Source organism: Leiobunum rupestre, chromosome 1 (assembly GCF_980474605.1).
Source record: "Leiobunum rupestre chromosome 1, qqLeiRupe1.1.hap1, whole genome shotgun sequence".
Classification (NCBI taxonomy): domain Eukaryota; kingdom Metazoa; phylum Arthropoda; class Arachnida; order Opiliones; family Sclerosomatidae; genus Leiobunum; species Leiobunum rupestre.
In genome coordinates this window covers 89,291,389-89,310,503 of record NC_143384.1, presented here as the reverse complement: position 1 = coordinate 89,310,503, position 19,115 = coordinate 89,291,389, and the positions used below count along the sequence as shown (strand labels likewise).

General features: G+C 37.6%; 1 protein-coding gene across 1 annotated transcript; it reads left to right on the top strand.

Moving 5' to 3' along the window:
- The first annotated feature begins 9,066 nt into the window (after positions 1-9,066).
- LOC149968835 (uncharacterized) lies at positions 9,067-9,519 on the top strand. The gene has a single exon (XM_090168982.1). The coding sequence runs from the start codon at positions 9,067-9,069 to the stop codon at positions 9,517-9,519; it is 453 nt and encodes a 150-aa protein (XP_090025108.1).
- The last annotated feature ends 9,596 nt before the right edge of the window (positions 9,520-19,115 follow it).

Sequence of the window (19,115 nt, the reverse complement as noted above, 5' to 3'; positions counted from 1 at the left end):
TGATAAGCGTGCTTGATTTCAAACGAGTCTGAAGTATTCATGTCTTCAAGATTGAGAAAGCGCGATGATTTCCAGTTTCATTTATTTCGTTTCCTTATAGCCGCCGCAAAACCTTTGTTACACGAACCATACGCGCCAAACAGTTTCACATTTCAACAAGTGCATTTATTTTGCTTGGGTTTGCTCTGAAAACGCCGTAAATTAGGCCGTGAAACTTTACGCTTCGTTGAAATTGACAAGAAAATGACTCTCTTAAACGTGCATTTAACTTTTTTTCATAACACGTATTCTTTAAGCGTTACAACGCCGTTGAGCTTAATCCCGGTAATTGAATTTTGTAAAATGGTCAGAGAGTTTAGGACCCGACGTTTTCAAATGCGTTCTGAAGATTTCGTTACTTAATTTACACAAATTATTGCAGGAAATAAATGTGGGGTCGATTGGCTACTGTAAATCTTTTTGTGTCTTAGGTCTTATTAAAACTTTTCCCATAAATACGATTAGAATAATCTTCAATTGAAAATGACTTCGGATCACTTTTAGTCCTCTCCGTCTGGCGTTTCAAGTGACCTTTGAGAACTCTTCACCAGAGGGAGATTTTCTTTATCTGATGACGTCACTCGGCGAAAATCTTCCAGTAAATCACCGTAAAAGAGCCGTCAAATTCGATATAAAAAATCCCAGTATTTTTGTAATATCTTTGTAGATTAAAAGCCAGAAACTTCACAGTATTTTAGATATAAACCAAATTTTGCTTTATTGGACAAACGTTTCGTCCAAACAAGAAGGCGGCGACGTTGCTTAAACCTTTTTTAAATCTTTTTGTACCGCTTTGAATTGTTTTATTTCGCTTCCTAGGTGGCGTAGTGCTGTAAACGTTTTTCGGCCAGTGTTTTTCGGCAAAAAAGATAAAATATGGGTAAATCTGGGATTCAATGGTTCAAAGTTCTTCTCAAAAAAGGAACATCCTATCATACTTTTCGGTCTTCGTGTTAGTCTAATAAATCTGTCTGACACTGATTTGGTCAAAATTTATTAAATGATCTACAAAATGGTCTAACATTATAAAATGACTTACTCTCACTGTAAAAAGATCTCTAGCGAAAAAGGCAACGGAAAAGTTCGTAATACTGAATTAAATTAACAATTAATTGTTCTTAAACTGAACCAACACTCGTTTGTTTTAAATAAAAATGATTTTAGTGATCGTTTTATCATCAGGGTTTAAGTTGGTAAAATAAAAGGCCACAAATTGCTAACTGTAAAATGCTCTTAGAAATGGAGCATACCGGTAATGCTCAACCGTGATGTGCTCTTAAAAACAGAAAAGAACTCAAAAGCTCAACAATGCTTGGATGTTAAAAAGAACAGATCTGAAATGCTAAGTTGCACTATGTTTTAAAAGAGGCGAATGCTTAATCAAGCTCTAATCTTACAAACAAGTGGGTTAGGAACACTAAACTATACTGCGCTAGGAGAAAGTTGAAAGGCCTAAGTGCTTGGCAGGCTATTTTGATATGACAAGGATAAAATTTAAACTTTGCTAGTATTCGAAACGAGGGGCTTAGTTTTTTTTATTTTTGGTTATAAAACTTTGCTTCGCTTCATTTTATTGGGAACTAATAATCCATTTCATTAAATTAACAGGTCAATGCTAGAAGAATTTAAGAAGCTTGATTTACATCTGTTAAGCTGGTGCTTTTATTGTATTAAATACAAAGTACCAGCTTAGCAGAATATAATTAAGCAGGTAAGTGAACTTTTCGTAATAACCGCTAGGTGGATCTGTTAACTGAAATTGATAATTTCTAGTCCATAGCAAAAACAAATCAGCTTAAATGTTGAACTAGATGCTTACCTTTGAATTATGAGTTTCACCGGCTATTTCCGTCTCGAAGCTGACGGATGGACGTGGATTTCGTGGAAAGTGTAGCGACACTTTTCTTCGTGGCACTCTGAGAAATCGAATATTTCATGTAACACCCTGATTTGAACTTAATTACCTTTTTCATCATTAAATCACAGTTTGAATAGTCCAAATATAGCGAAATGTTTCATACTTAAATTAATTACGTTTTAAGTGCCACACCGGCAGTTAAAAAATCTATAGTGGAGGCGTGTATTTCAAACACTGGTATTACCCTTTACCATTAGGCCCTATTAATCTTTTAATCTGACAAATGGGAGTCGTCTAAACGTCTTACTGGCAGACATTTCGTGAAGTTAACTTGCCAGTTTTGTAAAAAAAAACAAATACACTTGTACTGCAATTGCAATTAAATAAACTCAACCTTAAAACTTTTGTCCATTAGAAAGTGAAAGTAATTAGATACACTAGGGTTATTCGGTATAAATTCAAATCTCTCCCAACCTTTTTTAGTCGCATCAGTAACGACGCAAAAGGGAATAATTTGGTTCTCAGATTTAATATAGCCGCGATTTAACTTTTCCACATTGAAACCAAAACATTTTTAGGCAGAGCTTCCGTCGCGACTAAATTAATATATATTAATAATCAAAAATAAAAATTATTTTAAGGTTTAAGTTGGTAAAATAAAATGACCATAATGGCTAAACTGCTATTTGCTATTATAAATGGAGCATACCGGGAATTATAGAAAATAACTAAAATGCTCAACATGTTGAAAACTTAAACCAGGGAAGGGAGAGCTTAAATTAACTGGCCTTTCTCTTTCTTAACAATGGCCCTAACGGCCAGTAATCCCTCTTTTGGGTTTTTCCAAACACGTGACCATCACGCGGATGGTCGACACTTTCTCCACATTCCCTTCTTTTTCTCAACATGAGGAAACACAACTGCCTCTCGCTACTTAGGCGATTTTCAACTCTTTAACAAAAGGTATTGGCCCAAATGGCACCTACAAAATACTTGGGGAAATACTGATAAATAAATCGACAAAACATACATGCAATACACTACCAAAATTACAAATGTTACAAAATTAAAATAATTAGTTTACATTTAATTAATTAATCTTACAAACAAGTGGGTTACAAACGCTAAACTATACTACCTGAATCCCAAGTCATCTACCGACCAGAGATGGGCACATTAATGTCAAGTTTTAAATACACGATCTTTACTTGGTTAGTTATTTATTTTATATAAATTAGATTGTTGAAACATTCTTACATTAACTATACAAAAATTGGGGTGTTGATTCATACCGTTTTAACACCATTTGTACACTTTTTGCTGACTCTAAATTTTACACTCTTAGGATTGTTTTATCAAAACGGTGCTATCAACACCGTATAAACATCTTAACGATATATTTCTCGTAACAACTGTGTACAAAATGAGATTTAGAACACCTTTTTCACACTAATTAAACACAGTTTGTGACACCAAATATTTCGAATAACCGTAAAATAACACACCTTCAAAAAGTAATTTTGTGTTAGATCGCATACTTTAAGGTGTTCATACACCTGTGAAGGAGTTCAAAGTTCTTTTATAGAGTTATAAACATGTAACACCTTTAAATAGTAAAATTATACTTATAGGTGTAAATACGCAACTTTCAAGCTGTAATTACACTTTTTCAATAGTAAAATCATATTTTTAAAAACTAATTAAGAATGAAATATTTAAATTGCTCATGTAAAGGTGGTAAAACAACCTATTGAAAAATACACTGCACCCATGGATTAATTAAACACAGGGATATCCCACAGAAGCAAAAACGCCGAAACGATTGCTATGAAACCATTATTTGGTGAAATCGGCGCTCAAACGGAAAGAACTAAAGCACATGCCAGTTAAGTGAATCAAGGGGAGATCAAGGGGCGATCAAGGGGGATAGAGAGAGGGAAACGTAGGCATGGCGAATCACCATCATATCAATTGAAACTAAACATGTTTAGCTATCACACTTTTGAGTTGCTAGGTATCATCAGAACCCAGCAATAAAATGTGAAGAAGATATCGTTAAACATGGGCCATGACTTAAAAACGGAAAGAAGAAAAAGATTTAGGCCAAATCTAAAGAGAAATATGACCAGCCGTTAGTATTCATTATTGAAAGCATGGATAAATCCAATTTCATAATATTTTTTAAAAATAAGTAGTTGTTTCGCTAAACATTTGAATGTAATTGTAGATTGGTAAAAGAAAATTTAACAGAAAATAAACCAAAGCCACAAAAGACAAAATCAGATTGTAAAACTATTGAAACGAATGTTTTGCAGGAAAACAGAAATCTTATAAAGATAGAGAACTTTCTTATTCGTAAGTTCAAATTAATCATCTTAATATTAGTAATAAATTGGTTTTAAAGGTTTCGTTTTTAAATAAATAACGAAGTTAATGTAAAACAAAAGGTTAATCTACTTAATTTTAAGCCATAAATATTTGAAGGTCGTTTTAAATATTTAGTTAAATATTTTTAATAATAATAGTAACTTAAAGGTTACATTTAAGGAAGACGTGTTTCCCCGCAATACAAGATTTTATCTCTCGCCTCTCTCAAAACGCGGGAAAAGGGGTATTTGAAGGGGGTAGCAGTTCTACGTCACTTGGTGGAATACCTTTCTCGGCGTCGGGTAGAGTTATAGAGTCCATTGTATTTTCTTTAACCCTTTGCAGCGTAATTCGCTTATTTAGAAGTATTTTATATTAGGTAAGCGCTTAAATTAACTAGAAAAAAGTTAAAATAGATCATGGTTAAGTTTTGTAGCGCGTATGGTTGTAATTCGTCCAACAATAATGGTAATAATAGTTTCTTCACGTTTCCGCTTGAAAACCCAACGCTATTAAAAAAATGGGTGGCTAAAGTGAAAAGAAAGAACTTTAAAGCAAATACTCTATTTTATGTAATTGTTTCGAGTTAAGTTCAAATGCGGAAATTCTTCAGTCTATTGGTGTAGCAAGCTCATCTCGACGTAAAGCAAGACTGACTAAAGGTGCAATTCCAACAATATTTTCGTATGAAAACCAAATAATACACAAACAACCAAGGAGCCTTGTTAAAAAAAGGCAAAGGAAAAAGGTAATAATGAGTTTGGTTCATATAATCTAGACAAATTTAAACACTCATTGAATTATTTAGGAACTTCAAAGCTGAGAAACGAGATAAGTGGCTTAGCCTTCCGAATCACATTTCTAATGTGCATAAAGGTAACCCAGGAAGTTCTTTCCCCACGCACCGCTGGATAAACGAGTGGAAATAAAAAATCTTGGATTAAAGATGGTACTTTTAATAGCTAGTAAGGCTTTGAGAAATGACATCATACCTCCTCCCCTTTCATTCTCATACAATCATCCACCGAAAGAAAGTTAATTGCCAAGTTTAGTAGTAGATTTTGTAAGAAAATTTAATTTACGATGACTCACCAATAACATTTAAAAATTTCAATAATTGTAAAACATTTTAAAATGAGATCTGTTTATTAAAGTTAAATGTTTCATGACTGTTTTTTCATAAACACCGTAGAATAAATGTTAACAATAGTAACAAAATTTGATTCATATACAGTTATCACTAAAATAATTGGAAATTATTTAAACATGTAAAAATCCTTTATAAACATTATCAGGCGAAGGAAATCTCTCACGAATCCGGTTAATAACACACGACGGTATTATCACTCTCACTCTTTCTCCAAGGTTTCGGTAAATCATGCCTACAAATTGCCTATAAGCTGTATACCTGAACCGCCTAAAAATAATTAGAATAGTTTGTTATACAAGTCAATTAATTACCAAAAACTCAATACATACGCATTTGGGTCATTGTTAGGCAGCCCAAGCCTTCTAATAAAATGTCTAGCGTACAAACGGTAAGCTGTATTCAAAAATGAATATTTAAGCACACAACCTCAAACCCAGGGTGCAATGTAATACATGAAATATCTTCTTCTTGCATTATGTTTCTAACATCCCTTTGTTCCACTGTTCCACACAACATGTACACTCTTCCTCAGTTTCCATAATTGTGGAATTTGTACATCTACACCTAATTTTCAAATTTAATATTGTTCAGCTGATGGAACCCTTTAATTTAGGTAAAAGTTTAATGACACTTATCAGGCATTTACATCTCCATTTAGGCGCTCAAAAAGTTCATCTGATGCTTCGGAATCATTCGATTCAAAACTATAATTTACTTCAGATTCGCTGGAACTCGGCCTTTCTGGCTCAAATTGATATGGTTCTACGTGTTGCATTTTGAAAATTAGCAGAAGCCATCCCGAAGATTAAATTTTTAATCACGGATCTTTAAATTATAGCGGGGAAAGATTGAGGGAGCCGAGATACATCCACCAAGTGACGTCACCCGCCATAATAACCCGTGACTACTAGTGATCAAGCGCTTTTTAGATTTTCGCGTCGTCTGCTTAAAAGTGCACTTTGTAAAGTAAATAATTAATTATTTACCAGCGTATAATTTTTTTTATTATGTTTTCTCATTTTATTATTCCAAAAGGTGCCAGGTAAAATAGGTTTTAATTTTTGTTAAATGTAACCTTTAAATTATTAATAGAGAGTGAGACTAACATTTTTCGATGTCTGGAGTACAGCAGTTAAAAATGAAGAGCTCATCCAACTATTGAAAGAGGTGAAAAAGTAGTAAAATTTATTGAGAGCTTTTAGATAGGTTAAAAGCTGTTTTCCGAGACCTTTTAAATAAGAGTAAAGGTGATTCTTTGTATCTTAAATACATGAGCATATTCAATAACTACAAAGATGTGAAAGAAATTAGGGTACATGTTATTCGTGATTAAATTCCTAATTTTTACCTCTCCGAGGGTACTATGTAACCTAGGAGGGGTTATACAATCACCGTGTCTGTCTGTCTGTGTGTCTGTGTGTCTGTCTGTCCTGTGACCGCGTTCGCATTTTCCGTGGAAAGCTTAATCATTGCATACGCAGTTTCTCGAAATCTCTGCGTTCCTAGTTGTTAGGAATAAGGGAACGAAGTCGAAGGGTTGGTAAAACCACCATGCGACGGTGAGCGTTAGCGGATCAATTTGCGGTTGGGTTTGGTTTGGATATGTTTTTCGTTAACGCTCACCGTCGCAACAGTTTTAACTCAGTTTGAATGGATATTTCGTCATTGTAATGTTAATGTGAAGGGTGTGAATCTTGAGTTTGTGTTATGACGGTTGTGGGTGTTGGGTGTGTTCTGTTTGTGTTTGTTGTGTTATGACGGTTGTGGGTGTTGTGTTTGTGTTTGTTGTGTTATGACGGTTGCGGGTGTTGAGTTTGTTGTGTTTGTTTTTGTTGTGTTTGTGTGTGTACGGGCGTTTTCTCTTCAACTTCTTATTGACGTTTGGGACGGACTGAGTGCTGAGTGTTATGGCAACCTCTCAACTTCCAATGGCAGGGTTTCCACCAATTGTTCACGGTATTCGTCATAGTGTCTATTTGCGATTTATTGGCGCCGGCCGGGAATCAAACCCGGGTCTGCTGCGTGCAAGAGATTTACTCTAACCATTAAAATATGCTTCGTATTATATTTAACTGATAAACTTGTTCTGTAAATAGGGTTAAATTCTATTGTGCATTATTTTAGTACGTCTTAACTCGCTGTTGTTACTACTTAATTTATATTATTCTGAATAAATTAAACTCGGTTGTTTCGTCTCAATTATTTTAATTAAAATCAAAATTTTATACCGGGCGGGATTGAACCGGGATTACGTTTTTAGTAGAGGAGAGGTATATTTTGGCTTGCCAACTTGTTTTTAACGTTCTTCTAATAAAATATACTTTTATTTTAGAATAGCAATGAGCTTTCTATAAAATGTAACTATACTTATTTAGTAAGGCCTAGCGAATCTAATGAACTTAAAACAAAACCAAGTGGAAATACGGTTATCATAAATCATATTGCGTATTTTGTCAAAATCAAACCGGTGAAACTAATCATTAAGTGGAATTGCATAGCAATTAAAATCTAGACTTAGTTTCATCAGGGAGCAACAAACACAAGGAGAACGAAGCGAGCCTTTAAACGCGCTAAGACAGTGTTGTGTACCAATTTCATTTGACGAGTCTTTACGTTGAACGCTTTCCGGAAAGGCGGAAGACACCTTTTTAATTTTCCCCTTCCGACCGCAGCAGACGCTAAAGCCTATAACTAATGAAATATGTTCACAAGAATATTGACGGGTGGCGTTCTCCTAGAGTGAGGTGCTGTGTTTGTTGTTCCTATAGTTTGTTGTTCCTTAGCGGGGGTAGCGTAAGAAATTAAATATCTCCCTCCATGTTATGTTATAACTCGGAGAAATGTAAAAAGAGGTGATCAAGATAACTCGAATGATAATTTGAATATTAATGCAATGCTACAAATCACAACTGATGGAGCTATTATCGACACCATATTGCAAGCCCTATCACCAAAAGACCATATTTTGAACATGAAAAATGTACAGATCACGTATAAAAATATTCTAGACGAAAATGGAACCCCTTTTTTTCCAAAATCATAACTACAATCCACAACTGAAAAACTTGACAAAAATAAGTTAATAACGATTGAATTAAGAAATACTATGAAGTCCTACTCACTAACTCAAATAAATATAAACTAAAGCAGTTTAATTTATTTATAGTAGTCATCGGTTAAAAATAGCTTTCTAGCTTTCTGCCTTAAAAATTGGTAATTTTATTTTTATTTGTCCGATTGCTGTCGAAGTTGCGTTATTAATAATTGCTTGGTGCATTTTAGGTGTTTCCTAGTTTCGACGAAAGTTTGTAAACGCGATACCTTCTCAACCGTTGGTTGTAGAGGGATAATTTTTCCACTTTCTTAATATGAACCGACCGTTGTGAATTCAAAAACGCGCTAGTCAGTGCCGTAGAACCAATATTTAAAAAGTTGTGAAAAATGAGTTTTGTCGGTTCCCGCCAAAATATTAATTTTTGGCGGACGAAACCAATAAATAACGAAAGATATTAAAAAATAAATATTAGTTGCAATTGGTTTCATCGATCTATCTATTATAGTTTTCTAGCATAATTAAAAAGAGGGCAAAAATTTCAGCTGTCGAAGACTTTTTAAACCGAGTGTACCTGGGTCAACAGCAACGTCCGCAGAGATGACTAAATATGACGAAAACTTAACGAAGTACGAGATCGCTTTCAGTACAGTCCGTTCAGTAATCTGGTCGTCGCTGACAAGCAAGGTCCAGGATATGATCATGGATTGCGATACGCTAGGAGATATGTGGAATAAACTTCTGGTGATCTTTGAGCAAAAGTCGTCGAATCGCCTGAGAAGGCTCCTAGCCACGCTTATACGAGCAACGAAGTCGCCGGATGTCGACATGGCAACTCATCTTGCCCAGGTGCGTTCCCTTTGGTCAGACGTTCTGACGACAGCCCGCAAAGAACGAGACGTTTCATTCGACGAAAGTATCTTAATCGCTTGCATATTTGAGTCACTCCCACAAGACGAGTTCAAGGAGTTTTGCACGATTATGGGACACGCTGCCCGCGGAGAAGCAGACTGTCGCCGAGCTCGAGCGTCTTCTGCTTGTTCGAGCAACTAGGGAGGGTAATGCCTTCGAAGAATCATCTGGATTTGTGGCTCGTTGAAAGTCGAATACAGCTTCCATCGATAACTCGAGGATTCGACAAAACAAGATGAAATGTTACAACTGTAACAAGGCTGGTCACATCTCTCGGAATTGTAAAGCTCCTAAAATGAAATCAGCTACCGACCAAACTGGTGAGACATCGAAATCAGCCCGCAGCGCCATAGGAGAAGTTCTCTTCGTATCCAGCGGTTTTCTTGCCAATACAGCACCAACGGCTGCGTGGTATTTTGATTCCGGAGCGACCCAGCACATAACAAATGATGCTACAAACTTCATAAATTACAAGAAGTTCGAGAAACCAGCTAGACTCCAGGTTGGGAATAGGGCCTAAATGCTATCAGACGGTGAAGGGTATGTCCAGATCAGTTATAGAGTCGGAAAGCGCATTGTCCAAGATGCCATACGAAATGTATGGTACATCAACGATTTAGCCTGCAACGTTTTCTCTCTGAAAGCATCGATAAGTCGGAATCCGAATTTCGAGTTTAAAGCCACGTCGTCATCCTGTGGTCTGTATGAAGTCATGAAGAGAGGGCGAAGGAGACTTCAGGTTCCTGGCAAAGTCGAAAGCCTTTATCGCTTGGACGTCGTGATTGAAAAGCCTGAAGAGATAATATTTTTGGTTGCTGATCCAAAGAATGACAAGAAAGCAGATTTGCAAATATGGCACGAACGCTTTGGACATCAGGATCGTCGCCATGTCGCATTGACCTTAAAGAAACTCGGCTACGAAGTCGTTGACCATTCCACTGGCAAGCAATGCGAAGGATTAATATATGAAAAGATGTCTCGTCACAAGTTTGGCACTCGACTAGACAAAGCAACGAAACCTGGCGAACGGATTCTTTCGGATCTGTGGGGACCCGCTACGACTCCTTCATTGAGTGGACAGAGATACTACCTTCTATTCAAGGACGAATACACTGGCATTCGAGTCACATACTTTCTAAAACAGAAGTCAGAAACCGTCGATGGACTGAAGGACTTTCTTGCGAAGTGCAAGAACTATGAGCATACAGTTAAAGAACTAGTCACCGACAATGGCACTTAGTATGTTAATAAAGAATTCCGTCAAGTGACACGATAAGTTGGTCTAAATCATCGAACGTCGATGCCTTATACGCCCGAGCAGAATGGAGTGGCGCAGCGAGAAAATCGGACGATAATGGAAGCCGTCAGAGTGGTGCTGTTTTCAAAGCCGGATTTACCGCCAAAAGTTTGGGCTGAAGCAGTCAACACTATGACGTACGTCTTGAATCGAACAGCACCTACTCGAGTTAAGGGGAAATCGCCTATCGAACTCTGGACTGGCAAGCCAGAGCCATCGATAAAGCATCTTCGAGTCTTCGGTACCGATTGCTACGTATATACTCCAAAGGAGAAGATGTGAAAGCTTTCAAAGGGCTTCTTGTTGGATATGAAGAAAATGGCGATGGGTATCGAGTACCTGAACTCGGCAACATTATTCGGTCTCGAGACGTGAAATTTAATCCCGAGAAATGTATCATGGAGACACTGCCTGTTTTTCTTCAGAGAGAGCCTGGTGTTGCCGAAGAGGACGCTGAGGAAGTTGATGGAACGTCATCCTCATCACCAGATGAGAGCTCAGACCAGAGACGACGAGACTACCAGATCCGTCCGATCACCAAAAGACGTGGCCTTCATACCCGTCTCGGAAGATGGTCAGTCTACTAAAGCAGTTGAGACGACACGAACCGAGGGTCCTGTTCTCTGAGATAGAATGAAGTTGAAGCCGATCTCTTGCACGGCATGTTCACCTCCAAAAGACAAGGCGTTCTTGGTTTGCGACTTGCTACCTACGAACATCGAGGAAGTTCACTCGTCCATCGACCACGTGAAATGGGATAAAGCGATGGAAGAAGAACTCGCAGCCTTGAAGAAACTGGGAGTTTACCAGTTGGTCGATCTTCCGAAGGGTCAAAAAGTCGTTAGAAACAAGTGGATTTTTCGAACGAAAATCGCAGAAGATGGAACAGTCGCCAAAGACAAAGCACGACTCGTAGCAAAAGGGTTCACTCAACGAGAAGGGTGGGACTATCACGAGACATTTGTTCCAGTAGCACGCTTCGACACCCTACGAATTTTTCGGATCATCGTCGCCCAGAAGAAACTCAGCATGTGGCAATTTGACGTCAAGACGGCTTTTCTCCATGGTACTCTGGCGGAGAAGATTTACTTACGTCAACCTGAGGGGTTCGAAGATGGAAGTGGTAGAGTTTTGTTACTGAAGAAAAGTCTTTACGGTCTGAAACAATCACCTAGATGTTGGAATGAGAAAATTGACCAGTCTCTTCGAGATTTTTGGTTTCAGACGCTACGTTTATTCGACTGACGATATTTTCCTGGTCCTGGTTTTGTTTGTCGATGATGGGCTGGTTGCCGGAGATTCTGATAAAGCAATTGATGAGTTCATTAAGAAATTCAGCGAGGAATTCGAAATCGTCACTGGTCCAGCAGCAACGTACCTTGGTCTTCAAATCGATGTCACGAGGGATGGGTCAGTCTTCCTTCATCAGAGCGCTTACATTGAACGAGTGCTGGAACGTCTCAACCTGGCTGAGTGTAAACCAGTAAAGACACCAGCTATGGTTCCTGGTTTGAGCGTAGAAGATCAGAAACCATTCGAGTCGTCGACCTGGTACTCATCAGCAATCGGAAGCCTTCGATATGCCGCCATGGGCTCTAGACCCGACCTAGAGTTCGCTGTAAATCGTGACTCTCAGACGATGGCAAACCCGACGATCGCAGAATGGAACGCCGTCAAACGAATATGTCGCTATCTACGAGGAACGACGAATCTTGGGCTGCTAGATCGATCAGACGACGTTTTTTTCCATAGTCCCTTATTCCGATGCTGACTATGGTGGCTGCGAGAAGACCAGACGTTCTACTACTGGTCTCGTTTGTCTCATGGGCTCCACTCTGGTCACCTGGGCCAGCAGGAGACAGCAGTCAGGCAGTCTTTCAACGACCGAGTCAGAACTGATGGCAGCTACAGAGGCAGCGAAAGACGTCGTGTAGATAAAGTCAGTCATGGCAGTCATTGGTGTTCTAAGAGTCGACAACACCGGTACGATCAAGCTGATCCAAAACCCCGAGTTTCATCGTCGGACGAAACATATAAGTATTCGCCGTTCTACGTTCGAGAACTGGTTGACCGCGGTAAGCTTGACGTGGTCTATGTACCAAGCGAAGAGCAATTAGCCGACATCTTTACGAAGGGTCTTCCAGCAGGATCTTTCATTCGTTTTCGTCAGAAAATGAATCTGGTCGCACTATCTAAGTCTTCATCGAGGGAGAGTGTTGAAGTTTAATACGATGAAGACTCTCTACCCGTATTACATCTACTCTACTCGATTATCAATAATACGTTTTTGAACACTGTATATAATCGCCGGTAACTGTTGTTAATTGGTTCAGTATTCAATTTCTCGTTCTCATGTAACCTTGTACATATGTAAATAAACCAGTTTCGTATCATTTGGAAGCTTTGCTATCTCCGTTGAACAACTCTTCCACATATAGTTTTCATATATGCGACAATGTATTATTTTAAAAAAATACTTTTTTTAAATATAATTTCAAAATGTTAAATAAAGTGTTTTAAATCATTATCAAATGCTTCCGGTATAGAAAATGTTTAGTATTTCATTTGATAATATGATACAATACTTTGGGTTTATAAAATGTGTAATTTGAAATTGGCTTTTAATAAGTCGACTATTTAGTATGATTAAGCTACGTTTCATCAGTTTAAAACTGTGTAAAAATTCCAAACTTAGATCATTGGGAATTTCCATGTGCTTTAAATGTGTTACAAATATTATTTCTCAGAATATGTAAAGTACTTAATAAGATAAAAAAACACGGAACAATATTTCAGGTTCATGCTTTTACATTTCACAAAGAATTACATTACCAATCCCATAATGTTTGGCCAGTTCTTATAAAAGCGACAAATCACTTTACAACAACATATACAAATATTTACGTAAAATTGTGCCGGTGTGGTGTCAAAAGAAAATGGCAAATATGCTCATAGTCGGGCTATTGCTATTAAACAGATTCATGTGCAATCCATGAGAAACGTTCCAACGCTAGCGCTGATTGATTTCAATAGAATATCGATGTGCAATTTCGACGAACAAGACGATGATTCAGAGCGCCGTTCCGCAGAACCAGACTCGGAAAATGGGCATCAGGAAGGATATTTCGATGGGTTCCAAAACTATATTCTTGCCCGTTGGATTCTTTCGTCTGTATTGAAATTCCATGCGTATGTCATAAGGTCTTCTTTGTGGGGTTTCTCCAAATCTCAAAGCCCTGAAAAACACAAAGACATTCTAGGCTATAGTGGACTTAAGGTTAAAAAATGCAAGTCGGAATATTTTCTGTGGAAATAAACCGAGGTCTTTTTTCCGGAATATTTTCCGTTTTTTCCCAAATAATCGATGAATAGGTTTTAATGCCATGCCTCGCCTAGTATTGTTCGCAAATTACACCACATTTAAAAGTGGCATTTTGGCCTTTATTTTCCGACTCAATACGTAAAACCAAACTTCTAGACTAGTTGAGAGTCTAGACACTTCAACGTCGAGTCTTTCTCACGGTAGTTTTAAAAAAATTTCCGATTTGCGGAAAAATGTTCTGGGAAGTTTTGCAGGGATTAAACAATTATTTAATCAAATACGTATAAAACGTTATTGCAAGACCTTTATCCCGTAGATAATTATATTGAGAATGTTAAGCCAACACATCTATTTTAACATTTATACTTTTTACAGTTTTAAATATTTTGTCTGACAAAAATTATTTAATCGATTTAAATTCGTCCATCTTTTTTCTTTCATAATTCCTGCTGCACAGAAGAAAGAAATCATCTCACGTTACCGCGTAAAAACTCTTCTAACCTTTATTACATGGGCTCGCGGTCTTCTCGGACTCAATCAGCCCTTAATTTTTTCTTCTCTGATTAAAAAAACCTTTATTAATCATACGTCTCCATTTAATTTTTTTTATATCAACGACTAACCCATGGAAAAATTAAAAGCTTTGCCTAGGGACGATTCTCATCCTCTGAAAAGAAAAAAAACTTTTCCCTTCGCCACCTACTGGCAAGTCACGGCAAATGACGATTCAAACCAACGGTCGCAGTTTACGCCACGTGTTTCGTTACGAATTTAGAAAGTACGAATTCCGAACAAAATTCTTCCATTTTCATATTATAAATTAAATTAAAATTATGAAAAAGGCAATAATTAGAATAAAAGTTATATTATGGCAATTTATGATGTCGTATTTTTCAAATTAAATATAAGTAAAAAGATTGTATCATTACTGTCAAACTGCGTAGTAAAGCCAAAAGACGATCGATGGCGCGACAACCAATTTTCATTTGTATCAAAAATGGCAGAGCAAAATTGGCGTCGAAATTATATAAATTAGAAACACTCAGAAGTCATCACGTTTGCAAAGGAATATTACATGTGGTCAGAAATTTATATACCGCTGGTCTCATCAGAATGCCCTACGCCAGCGTCCACAAGCCCGAACAGGTGACAAATGCAGCATGGGTAGCAGAACCCTACTACTGATGGTCGCACCCTCGACGCAAGCCGCCCATCCCGACAAAAGGCGCAGCATTGGGGCGACCAGCTCCCAGTTCGCGCACAGCTGTGGGATAGAGAACGGATGCTATAGCATTTCCAGCCGGCACCCCACCTACGTAGGTAGAGGGTCAAGCCCTTTGTAGAGAGCTCCTAAAGGGGAACGACGGGCACACATCAGTGCTTTGAGCCCTTTCCACACGGACACTTTAGAGCGGTTTAGAAGTGGGCCGAGCCTGGGACAACCATGTTCACACGACAAAATTTGGCGCGGGTTCGACCCGGGCTGAGACTACATCGAGAGGTAGTCACGACCCGGTTTCACCGTATTCGGCGCGCTTTCCGTCATTTTTAAAGTGCGTGTGGACGCACCAGACGTGCCAGTAACATTTTATTAAAAGTATTTCTTTTGCAATCTTTAAATAAAATATTTATATCGAATAACGTTATTAACATATGACTTTTGGTTACCTAACAAATTAAATATTAAAAAATTTAAAATTATGTCTATTTAAATATAATAATACTATACTGTATGAAGGTGAACGTTTATCTAAAATAAATATCAGTTATCGAGCTATTTATTTTTAAATAATACAACAATTTTTTAATAACCCTAGTGCCAAGCACATTTTTTTAGGTAAAATAGTTTTATGTTTTGTTATGAGTTAGCTGAATGTTTTTTAAGCAATCTCGTGGTTTAATAATATAAATAGTCGTCAAATGAAAATTATCAGTGGTTGAGTGGTTCGTATTCACGATGACTGAACGTGGTAATACATGGTCCGATGACGAAGAGCGTAATATAATTTTCGATGAGGTTTTCGGTAACATTATTCCAACAGTGGACGTACCCATTCTAATTTGTGAATCTTGTTTTCCAATATAAGGCTTCAATTGATCTCGGAGAATCGAAAAGGTAGATTTGGTCATACGGAAATTTTGAACCCAAAGCTTTTGTGACCAAATACCATAACTTCGTCTTCAAACCATTTAAATTTAAATATTTTTCTCACCGAAGATGATCGTTTAGTCCCCTAATATTAAACTTTATCGATATCGGTAAGACGGTGTTCAGACTCGTTGTTTATCACAAATTTGCGAATAGTCTATTAAAAATAAATATTGTCTATCCTATCGTATGTTTTTAAAACTATGTGTAAAATTTAAGGTCTGATATTATTTTTTTATAAAAAACGACGAATGGTTTGTCAAAATGATCAAGCATTTAACTTTAATCATTCATATTAAATATAAATAAAAAAACTAGCCGGTTTCTTCACGATAACCATCGATGAAATGGTGTGCAGAGAATTTGTTTTGTAATTCAAATGGACATTCCTAAATAGTAGACTCATTTTTTTTATTCTATATTTTCTCTTTCTTTTGTTATTTAAATACCTGTTATGTCCATTACGTATACTATATTTCATCAACATTAGTAAATTACATTCTTTACGCCGAACATTTTCTAGCCGTGCCGATCGCGGTTTGATAACAAAGTGAGCTAGTTCTGTTCACACTACGACGAAGTGAACCGATCACGTTATCGGAACTGGTTTAAACTTCCGTCTGGACGCGAGTCAACTATTCCGGTTTCATACCGCGATAAAAAAGAAACTAGTGTGGAAAGGGCTCAAGTAAGCTGGCACCGGAGATCCCGCTGTGAGTCCAAAAGAACATGAAACAGGACCGCCGTGCCCTCATACGGAGGCCCGCCGCCCCACAGCAGGCTACCCAATACGCCGAAGTGGCCAGTTTGAACGGACCCTCTCCGTTAGCCTGAACCGAAGCCCAGTATCCAGCCCAAACCAGACCGAAGTCGGATGTGAGAATAGGACCATTTGATGGGTGCTAACATCTCCAAGTGCGCCACCACCCTTATGGACCCCGACTCCCCGGTAAAGCCACCAGTTATGGCACACTCTAACCCATTTAGGGCCTATCCTCGAATACAGACAAGTTTTACTCGTAAATAGAATTCCGCTTTTTTCCGTTTTCGAAATACTATTTTTACCATTCTAAATGTTGCGACTGAATTCGCCGAAGTTTTCAATTTTAAAAAAATTGAATTTAAATTATTCCGACGAATGAAGATCGATTTTAGGATGATTTTTTTTAAATAAGCTATTTTTGATCTCACCATCCCTTTAAGGATATCTAATCGAATATGTAATGTCAACCCTTAAGGATAGCAAAAGGAATATGTTCCGGAAACCCTTAAGGATATCTAAAGGAATGCGTCAGGGAAACTAGAGAATCGTTTTGGGAAAATGGTGCAAAATGGTTTTCTTAGGAATTTTCCCATTAGTTTTTCTTAATCATTCTAAGGATATAAGATTACAATGAAATTGGAACGTGGCGCTAAATATTTTATTTCTTTACAGGGGGCGCCAAATTCAATATTTAAAATGTACCCCTCTTAATACAAAACGTTCCTAGGCCCCTGGGCACCGGGGCGCCGGTTGGTGTCCAAAATGGGGGAATCCAAGAGCCATGGCACCTCATACGGAGACCAGCCACTGCGCCGCCCAAAACCAGAGCAGAGACAGTGCGTGGACCTTTCCCTGTTAGCCTGAGTGGAAGTTCAGTATCCCGGCCCAACTTGACCAAAGTCGGAGGTGAAGATAGTGTCTTTTTAAGTACGCATTAAGTGCGTCAGTCTTAGCACCACCCCGTTCTACCTTTAGTATCGGGGTGAATATTTTGAATTAGTAATTCCAACGGTCAACTTATCACTTTATTTAGGTCTTCATTTTTAGATAACTAAAGATAATTAATGTTGTTTCATATTTTACTTTCCCCTCGCCCCGCAATCCGATTATTACCTGTATGTGATACGTTATTCCAAGTAAGAAATCAGATTTAGTAAGCTAAACAGTTTTCTGACTTGTACAATAAGTATTTGTAATCTTATAAAAATCAAATTAAAATAAACTGTACTTAAAATTTTAAAAGGATTAAAATCTAGAGGATTGAGTTTGCAAGTTCTCTACCCACTGGTTTATGGGGTTTTCCCAGAGCTCTTCGGTTTCCCCTTCCGTAAAAACTTGTTGAGGTTAACATTAATAGTTAATGTAGGGATCTGTTGGCTCGCGTGGTAAGAAGGGCTTGCCACCACCCTCCTACGCACTGTAACTCGGCCACCTGAATTAATGGCTTTCAAAGTTGCTCGATGACGAAGGACTAAGATGGTGCCTTGGGTATTAGAATAGCTGGTAGCTTGATTATTATTAGCTGATATCTTTGACGCATACGACGCATAGTCTTACATCGGTTAACAATGAAAACAGATTAATTTCAGGATTAAAATATATGGTTTGTATGAACTGATCTGATGATATGTGAGCGAAAATACAGATAATACGACATAAGATCTATCGTAATTATTACCTGATAATCGGTTCTTAGGACTAAAATATTTCTTACCGATATTGTATTGCCTCCTGAATTAATGGCGGCAGTTTGGTTGAATAGAACAGGCGGGCAGACATCGTGAAATATCCCTTTTTCCCTCGGTAAACATTATGGCAATTAAAAGCATTAAGACGGAGAAATGGTAACACATCATCATTTGCTAAGAAAGCTGACTTTAAATTCACTGCCTTCACATAATCCTTCATTCGGATAAGTGATTTTGCTTTATCGAAGAACTATTTGGTTTCTGGGGTCCAAATTTCCTATTAAAATCGTTAAAACGGTTTTACATTAGCAGCAGCCGCTGCCGCTGGTTTCAAAGAGTTCTAATCGAGGGGAAATACAGGTCATGTATTTTTTTAATCACTTCTATAAGCCGTATTAAAAATTCAGCGCTTCATGTTTTAAACTTGCAACATTCTTACATAACCATTCGGCTGTAGCTGTTGCATTTACTTTACGAAAGATACTTTTAGAAAATAATAACGCCATTTTCTGTGAAGT